The 9,539-nt window shown below is 37.9% G+C and overlaps 1 protein-coding gene across 1 annotated transcript; it reads left to right on the top strand.

Annotated features, from left to right (window-relative positions):
- Positions 1-740: 740 nt before the first annotated feature.
- On the top strand, positions 741-1,610 carry LOC112763209 (uncharacterized). Its single transcript, XM_025808939.1, has 2 exons — positions 741-1,007; positions 1,092-1,610. The coding sequence occupies exons 1-2, from the start codon at positions 741-743 to the stop codon at positions 1,608-1,610; spliced, it is 786 nt and encodes a 261-aa protein (XP_025664724.1).
- Positions 1,611-9,539: the final 7,929 nt, after the last annotated feature.

The following is a 9,539-nucleotide window of genomic DNA, read 5'->3' as shown; positions in this document are numbered from 1 at the left end:
CACAACCGATGGACAAATGTTCATCTATTGGAATTATTTGTGTTCTATGTTGAGTTGGGTGGACGAGGATTATCTGCGGATACGGTCGATGATAGTCCGTTAAGTGGAGCTGTTAGACAAAATATTAGAAGGACGATGTTCGATCTAAATATGCCACCTGAAGGTAGTCAAGAGGGCTCTAACATTGAAGTTGGTAATGCTGACATAATGAAAGATAATATTGAAAGTCATGAGGGTTCTACTATCAGGGATCCGATGATGGATCAATATGAAGTTAACCCTGATGATGGAGTTGGTGCTGATGATGAACCAACAGAAATTCCTGATGATGGTGACAAGGAAGAAGAGATGAACTACTACGGTGACACATAAATCACTCTAATACAGCCTGCCATTTCTCGACCAAATGACCAGCCGAATCACTTCTTCAGGTTGAATCTCGATGCAGTGACTTCAGATTGGTCGTTTACCCAAAGAGGCCTCGAAGAGGATCCAAGAAATGAGTTTGAGGTTGGACAACAATTTCAGAACAAGGAAGAAGTCATGTTGGCAGTTAAGAGATACAGCATCAGGAAGGCTGTGGAGTATAAAATAGTAGAGAGTGACCAGTTGAGGTATAATGTACAGTGTATCCAGTTTGGACCCGATTGTTCTTGGAGCATATGCATATCATATCGCTGAAAGCAAGAAAAATGGGAGTTAGGATGTACAATGGTCCTCATACTTGCATGCAAACATCCATGGGCCAAGACCATGGTAGGTTGGATTCAAAGGTGATTGCTCAACACATTTTCACAATGGTCAAAGCATATCCAACAATCAGCATTAGAGTTCTGCAAGGAGGTATGGAGAATCACTTTGGTTATACGGCGTCCGAAAGAAAGGTTTGGCTTGTGAATCAGAGAGTCATTGCTAGAATATATAGCGATTGGAAAGAGTCATACAATGAGCTTCCTCGTTGGTTATTTGCTATGCTGATGTACTTGCCTGGTAAGATTCATTTCATTGTCCTTAGTTATGGTTAAAGTCATCATGTATATGTGCTAATTGTTGATGGATTTTTAGGTACTTGGGTGTAATTTGTGACACAGTCTTGGCCTGGTTCAATCGACACTGTCATGTTTCATTGGATTTTTTGGACGTTTCTGCCATGGATTGAGGCTTTCAAGCATTGCAAGCCACTTATTTCCATCGATGGCACCCGCTTATATGATAAATACAGAGGCACGTTTCTGATAGCCATTGATCAAGATAGAAATGCAAACATTTTGCCTATTGCATTTGCTGTTATTGAGGGTGAGACGAAGGAGGCTTGGTCGTTCTTTCTTTCGTATCTGCGGCAGCATGTGACACCACAACCCAACATCTTAGTGATTTCAGACAGACACAAATCAATCGATGCTGCGTCGAACGCCGAGGGAAGTTTATGGAAACCACCTCATGCATTACAGGCATTTTGTATAAGACACATTGCTGTCAACTTCATGACTCACTTAAAAAACAAGGACTTGAAGAAGGTTCTCATTAACGCAGCATATTCGAAGTCGCAGTGGGAGTTTTCTCACTATTTTGGTCGTCTGAGGGGTGAAAATATAGCAATCGCAAACTAGCTTGAAGAAATACCTCGGTCACATTGGGCGCAGTATGCGGATGAGGGTCGTCGGTTTTGTCACATGACGACAAACAGCTCGGAGTGCATTAATGCTTTCATGAAGGGTTCTCGGAATTCGCCTATCACCACTCTTATTAAGTCAAGTTATTTCTGTTTGGGTGAACTTTTTTCTAGGAAGGGTTCAGAGGCCCTTGCCCAGCTTCACGTCGGTGCTGAATTCTCACAGACGTTGATGAAGGCCATAGAATTCAACTCGAAGCACGTCAACACTATGAATGTTTACCAGTTTGATCAGTGGAGGACTACGTTCATAGTTGAAGAGTAAGCGGCAGTGCCTGGGTTCAGGCAACAGAATGATTACACATTATTTCTCAATTTCATTAAATAATGAAGAAACGTATAAAAACAAATAATACCTCTCAACCAGTGGAAATCGACGAGTATAAAATCCATCGGGCCGTAGCAGCAGAATATGGTGATAGGCCCAGAAGAGCAGCAAACTGACGCATCCACTCAAATTGCGCTGACCATGCTCCGTGGCATGACACATCTGGCAGTTCAGCCATGCCAGCACAACCGAGCTCCATGATAACCCGCCACATCTGTCAAGATCCTTTAGGAGGGGAAATGGTGTGCGAAATTAGAACTCGCAAACTTAACTGGCAAGTGCACCGAGTCATCCAAGTAATATCTCAGGTGAATGAGGGTCGATCTTACGAAGATTGTCAGACTAGGCAAGCAAGAGTTATCCTGTTGGACTTTGTCAGGCAAACTGTAAAGATTGTTTGATGGTTGTAAAACGCATAAATAGTTAAAATAAGTAAATAAAGCAATTAAACAGGTTTGGTGTGAAACAATGATGAGAAAACAATTAAGGCTTCGGAGATGTTTACTTTTCCAGATTAAAATGTCTTACCAACTATTTTAACAATGAGTGATTCATTCTATGGCAAACCATAAGTGATTAAACCCTAATATCTTAGCAATTTAATCTCCTCTAATCCTCATCAACAGCCACTCTCGTGGTCATTCAATTCGAATCAGAGGGTGAAGTTCAGAAAACTAGTTTAGTGCCACAAAAACCTCAATTACCCAAAGCTAACTGAATTTTATTTCACTTATCCTAATTAGTCCAGGTAATTCGCAGTTTAGGAGGAGTGTTTTCAAGCTGTAGCTCAATCGAGATAGCTCTCTCGAGAATCATAAGAGCTCATGTAGAATAAGGGTCATACTCTCGTTCCACCCAGATTCATAAGATTAAGAATGAAAACAAAACCTTAGAATTGAATGAAACATTAATTAAAATAGAAGAATAATAGTTCTAATCCATAGAAATAAACAGAGCTCCTAACCTTAGCAAGGAAGTTTAGTTGCTTATGGCTTACAAAGAAAATAGGGTTCTAAAAAGTGCGGAAGGAAGAAGGGTATAAAAACATTGGATGATCAAACATTGGTTGAACTCCAACCATCCTCTAGTCACTGGCTTAAGGTCAAGCCTACCTAGTTGGCAAGGCCGACCTTGAGCATCCCTCCTCCACTGAGCTCCAAGTACGCAGATGTCACCAAGAACTTGATCCAACATTTGGTCAGTGTTGATCCTTCGAGTGTATGAATGAGGGTCATTTTGTGGCTCTGGCAACTATAGCGCCACCGTCACACGCTCAGGGATGAAATCTAGAATGTGCCCTCTGATCATAGTACGCCAATTCTTTGGCTCCGGGTTCACACTTGTATCATGCTTGTTTGTGACCCAGGCATTGGCATAGAACTCCTGCACCATCAATACTCCAACCTCTGTCACAGGATTGGCTAGAATTTCCCAATCCTATTTCAGAATTCGATACAGGATCTCCGAGTATTCACCGTCCTTCAGCTTGAAGGGGACCTTGAGAATCACCTTCTTCTTCCTCACCACATCATAAAAATGGTCTTGATGGGTCTTAGTCAGGAATCTTGTGGTCTCCCATGGCTTGGAAGTGGGGGCTTTTCCTTTTCTTTTCCTTGAGGGTTCTCTGGTGTTTGGTGCCATGGAGGTAAGAAATAAGGAGATAAAAAAAGCGGAGCTTCCAACACTAAACTTAAAAATTTTGCTCGTCCCCGAGCAAAAGAAATATAAGAAAAAGAATAGCTATCCCATGTAATTCACTTCTTCCATGGTGGTTTGAGCAGTGTCACTGACGTCCCTTTCATAGGATGCATCTTGAGTGTTGATAGCTGAAACTTGCATCCCACTTAGGTGTTGGGAGATCATGCTAATTTGCTGGGACATAAGCTTGTTTTGAGCCAAAATGGCATCCAGTGTGTCCACTTCCATGACTCCTCTCTTCTAATTAGTCCCAGTGTTCACAGGATTTCTCTCAGAAGTGTACATGTATTGGTTGTTGGCAACCATCTCAATAAGCTCATGCGCCTCCTCAAGCGTCCTCTTCATGTGTAGTGAACCACCAACAGAGTGGTCTAGTGACATCTTGGCCATCTCAGAGAGGTTATCATAAAAGATCTCCAGTATGGTCCAATCTAAAATTATGTCGGGAGGACATCTCCTGATTAGCTGCTTGTACATCTCCCAGGCCTCATAGAGGGACTTTTCCTCTTTCTGTCTGAAAGTCTGGACTTCCACTCTAAGCTTGCTCAGCTTCTGAGGTGGAAAGAATTTGGCCAATAATCTGTTGACCACCTTATCCTACGTGTCCAGGCTCTCCTTGGGCTGAGAATCCATCCACAGCTTTGCTCTGTCCCTCATAGCAAAAGGAAAGAGCATGAGCTTGTAAACGTCGAGGTTTACTCCATTAGTCTTTATCGTATCACAGGTCTGTAGGAAATCAGATATGAACTTGTTGGGGGTCCTCCTGCGGGAGTCCATGAAACTAACAGTTCTGTTTTACCAGAGTGATCAGTTGAGGCTTGAGCTCGAAATTGTTGGCACTAATGACAGGTATGGATATGCTGCACCCATAGAAGTCAGATGTGGGTGCAGTGTATGAGCCAAGAACCTTCCTTGTGTACTCTTCAGTGTTCAGGTTTCCATCATTAGCTGCCATATTGGTATCTTCTGCTTCCTTCTCAAAAGTTTCCATGAGATTCTCTTCGGCTTTGTATGCTATAGCTTATTGCAAATGCCGCCTTAAGGTCCTCTCAGGTTCAGGATCAAGAAGGAGTTCCTTGTCCCTGTTCTTGCTCATAAACAACAAGAAACAAAGAAAAAGTGGGAGTTTCTATGTGAGAGTATACAGAGCTCCCAGTGAGGTATCCTAAAAGAAATAAAATAAGATAAAATAATCAATTAACTAAAAAAATCGAAAATAAGGATGGAAGATTTAGCCTAATTTTTTTTCTGAAAATAAAAAAAGAAAGGGGTTTAAATTTTTGGAAATTCAAAAAGAACAAGAGAACACTAATGAAACACCAAACTTTAAAATTTGAAATTGAATAAAAAATAAGATAACTAAAAAAAATTTGAAAATAAATGGAAAAATAAATAAGATAAAGATTCGAAAATTAAGAAAGATAAACAAGATAGAATTCTAAAATTAAAAAGAGAAGTAATTAAACAAAAAAAGAAAATCACTAAAGAGACACCATACTTAAAATCAGAAAATGAGAGAAAATATTTAAGAAAAAATTTGAAACTAGAGAAAAATAAGCAAGATTAAAAATTTGAAATTTAAAAGAAAAGGTAATTAATCAAAAACAAATAAAAATACCTAATTTAAGCAATAAGACAACCGATAGTTGTCAATCACAAATAATTCCTGGCAACAGTGCCAAAAACTTGGTGCGTGAAATGAGAACTCGCACAACTTAACCAGCAAGTGCACCGGGTCATTCAAGTAATACCTCAGGTGAGTGAGGGTCGATCTCACGAGGATTGTCAGACTAAGCAAGTAAGAGTTATTCTATTGGACTTAGTCAGACAAACAGTAAAGATTGTTTGATGGTTGTGATATACATAAATAGTAAAAGCAAGTAAATAAAGCAATTAAACAGGTTTGGTGTGAAACAATGATGAGAAAACAGTAAAGGCTTCAGAGATGTTTACGTTTCTGGATTAAAATGTCTTACCAACTATTTTAACAATGAGTGGTTCATTCTATGGCAAACCATAAGTGATTAAATCCTAATCTCTTAGCGATTTAGTCTCCTCTAATCCTCATCAAAAGCCACTCTCGTGGTCATTCAATTCAGATTAGAGGGTGAAGTTCAGAAAACTAGTTTAGCGCACAAAAACCTCAATTACCCAAAGCTAACCGGATTTTATGTCACTTATCCTAACTAGTCTAGGTAATTCGCAGTTTAGGAGGAGTGTTTTCAAGTTGTAGCTCAAGCGAGATAGCTCTCTCAAGAATCACAAGAGCTCATGTAGAATAAGGGTCATACTCTCGTTCCACCTAGATTCATAAGATTAAGAACGAAAACAACATCTTAGAATTGAATCAAACATTAATTAAAATAGAAGAATAATAGTTCTAATCTATAGAAATAAACAGAGCTCCTAACCTTAACCAGGAGATTTAGTTGCTCATGACTTACAGAGAAAACAGGGTTCTGAAAAGTACGGAAGGAAAAAGATTCTATTTAAGCCTAATTGATCTTCTGCTTTAAATACTAATCTAATAATAAATTCTAAACATAAAAGATATTATTTTAAAATAAAATTACAAAGATAAAATAAAATAAGCCTAAGGAGTGCTAAATCCACTTGGAGACCCAATTGGTGAGTGGCTCGGACAGCAAGCTAGCATTCAACACCAGGATTGGGCGTTGAACGCACAGAGAGGAGTGTGCGCTTCTGACTTCATGCCCCTTTGCTGGCATTGAACGCCAGGTTGGGCGTTTAGTGCCCAAGGGGGAGCTGACAGCTCTTTCCTTTCTTGCTCCAGGCTTCTTCAAACTGCTCCGAATTTCACCTAAAACCTTAGAAAAACAAGAAAAACTCAAAGTAGCGTCCAAAGGTAAATTTTGCACTAAAATCAATAAAAAGTAAATAAAACCTAACTAAAAATAATATAAAAATAACTAGAAAAAAGGGTATAAGATGCTCACGCATCAGGGAGCCACCTGATGTGTACTCGAGAGTCAGATGCATCCGGGAATAAGATACCCTCAATCAACTACATGATATACCCTCTTATGTCCGTAATAGGCACTCCTTAGTGGCGTCCTGCTCCAACTCTCCGCAGACGGTCTGGTGAAACCATGTGAGCTTGACAGTTCACTTGGTCTCTTTGGGCAAGGAACGACAACCAGTAGCTGCTAGCGGAAGTCCTCAATAGACTGTCCATCATGGTGCTGCTCTCACCCACTGGTGCAGCCACTAACAAGATCAACATCAATCTTGAGCCCTAACTGGTAGGTCACGTCCTGCAGGTTGATAGTCATCTCCCCGTATGATAGATGAAACGTGTGGGACTCAGGTCTCCACCTCTCTATCAATGCCGACGCCAATGACAAATCGTGCTCAAACTCCACCATATATGCCACATGCTCAAACCCGGCTCGCCTGAGATATGGCCTAATATGCTCAGGTGGGCGTCTCATCGAACTTCGTCTGGTGCGATGATTCGAGTTGCCTACCAAACGGAAAAAAATTGAAAAAACGAGGGTCAACACATAAAATTACAAATTCACTGTTTATTACAACATAATAAACAAGAGTGATAAAAGTGTACCACTCGATCAAGTCTGCCAGCAATGTGCTCAGCCTGATCCAATCTATAAAGTGTATGCTCGTAGCCCAATAACTGCTGCTTCATCTAACCACACTCTAGTAAAATAAAATAACATATACTGAACTCAGTTCCTTTCATATTAACTAAAATTTTAAAAGACATATTTAAACCAACTAATTGTCTTCCTTACATCTTAATTAGTTTATAAACTTACTAATTAAAATGTAAACCAACTACACGAGGCCGTCAACTAACTCTATAAACATACTAATCAACAACTAACTAAAAACTAAATTTTACTAATCATGTTTTTTTAATCTAGTCTAACTAATTATTTCACTAATTACCATCTAACTCACAACTTAAACTAACTATTCTAACTAAACTAGTAAACAGCAAATGTACTTGAAAATAATAACATAAAAAATCTAACTAACGTGTTATATACTCTAACTAATATGTAAACAATAACTCTAAATAACATGTAAATACTAAATAGTAACTCTAACTAACATGTAAACAGTAAACAATAACTCTAACTTACATGTAAATAGTAACTCTGTAACTCTAGCTAACATGTAAACATTAAACAGTAACTCTAACTAACATATAAACAGTAACTCTAACAAACATAAAAACAGTAACTCTAACTAATAATGAACTTCACGGACATCAAAAGACAAAAAATCTCGTACAGAAGATTTTGAATATCACTAGTGAAGCAGGAACAAAGTGGATTTGGAGGAGAGATTTGGAAAGAAAGCGGCAAAGTGAAATGTCCCCACGTTTATATAGTGTGCCAAACTCTGTTTGAAGTTCACCGGGGGTGCGGTGAACCCTATATAAATTATAGAGTTCGTCGAGGAGTACAGCAAATATCCCGTAAATGCCAGAAAAAAAAATCGTTTTTGGGAAATTAAAGTTCAAAAATCAGGTTTCAGAATTTTTTTTTATTTTATATCAGGAAAAAGAACCAAATTTTCAGATACTATTTTGGTGATAATTTACCTATTAAACTTCAAAATGAAAGTTTCATTCTCTTGCTAATTATAAACGGATTACCAAATAAAATAAAACAATTCCTTATTATCAGGTTGTTCTAAACTCTCTTACGAGTGTCTAAGGATTAGATAAGAGTTTCTGGTAGATTTTATTGTTTGGATTCTCAATGAGTGTGAGCTTGTGTTATTAAAATTGAATAAGTGATGGAAAGTGACTAGTGCTCTTCTTGGTAGTTGATAGTTTTGCATTGTTCATCAGTTTGAGGTAGTTGTCACTGTTTGCCAGCTTTGTTTGGCGTAGCTCTTGCTTGGAGAGAATAAAATTGAGCATGGAAAGTGAAGATAAAAATATTATTGGACGATGCAACTGGTCATGGATTGCAGAAGAAAAATTTTCTTCCTTTCTTGATAAGTATTTCTGCTTTATTGTAAGTTGTTTTCATCGAATTATGGTCATGATGAGATACTTAATTACTCATCTTGTTTGGTGGTTCAGGAAGGGAAAAATAACATATACTCGAGAATTTATGTTATCACTCAATGGATTGGACATCTGCAGAGAGTTTCCTAATGGATTTGATCGATCACTTCTAAGGTAAATTCTGCAACTGTCGGAATGTTGCCTCTTTTTTTGCTTCTTTATGTTGTCTTATATGCCCTTCTTTGGTGACTGGTGTTCTTTCATTATTGTTAGGCTTTGAACTTGAAATGAGGCTAGAAGAAATCAAAGCTTTGTTACAAGATGCTCAACACTCTCCGGTTGATGCGAATAGCGTTCATGGATCAACTTATGTTCTAAACATAGATATGGTATGACCATCTTTTTCTTATTCCATAATTTTTTAATTGCTTTATTTTTGTTGTTTTGAATTGCATGATATGAGTAACTATTGTGTTATATCAATGACATTATTTCAAATTTATTATTTTCTTGTATTGCTATGGCTGGAAATTATTTGTTGTTGGCTATGTATATTGATAATTTAAGATTGACCTTGCGTGACTTCTTTGTTATATGTCTCTCACATTTGATTCAACCATTATTCCCTAATCTTTAAGTTTGAGGATCTTATCCATAATAGTTTAATATCTAAATAATTGCCTCGTTAATTAATTATTTTGATTTTTTATTTTTATAATTGTGAATTAGTTTAGTCATTTTCACATCTCTTGTTTAATTTTGACACTATATCATCATAAATATTTTTTAAATACTTTTTTTTATAATTATACAGGATAATTTTGAGGATGTTAACG

The sequence above is a fragment of the Arachis hypogaea genome, chromosome 17 (genome assembly GCF_003086295.3).
Source record: "Arachis hypogaea cultivar Tifrunner chromosome 17, arahy.Tifrunner.gnm2.J5K5, whole genome shotgun sequence".
NCBI classification, from domain to species: Eukaryota; Viridiplantae; Streptophyta; class Magnoliopsida; order Fabales; family Fabaceae; genus Arachis; species Arachis hypogaea.
This window is presented reverse-complemented; position numbering and strand designations above follow the sequence as displayed.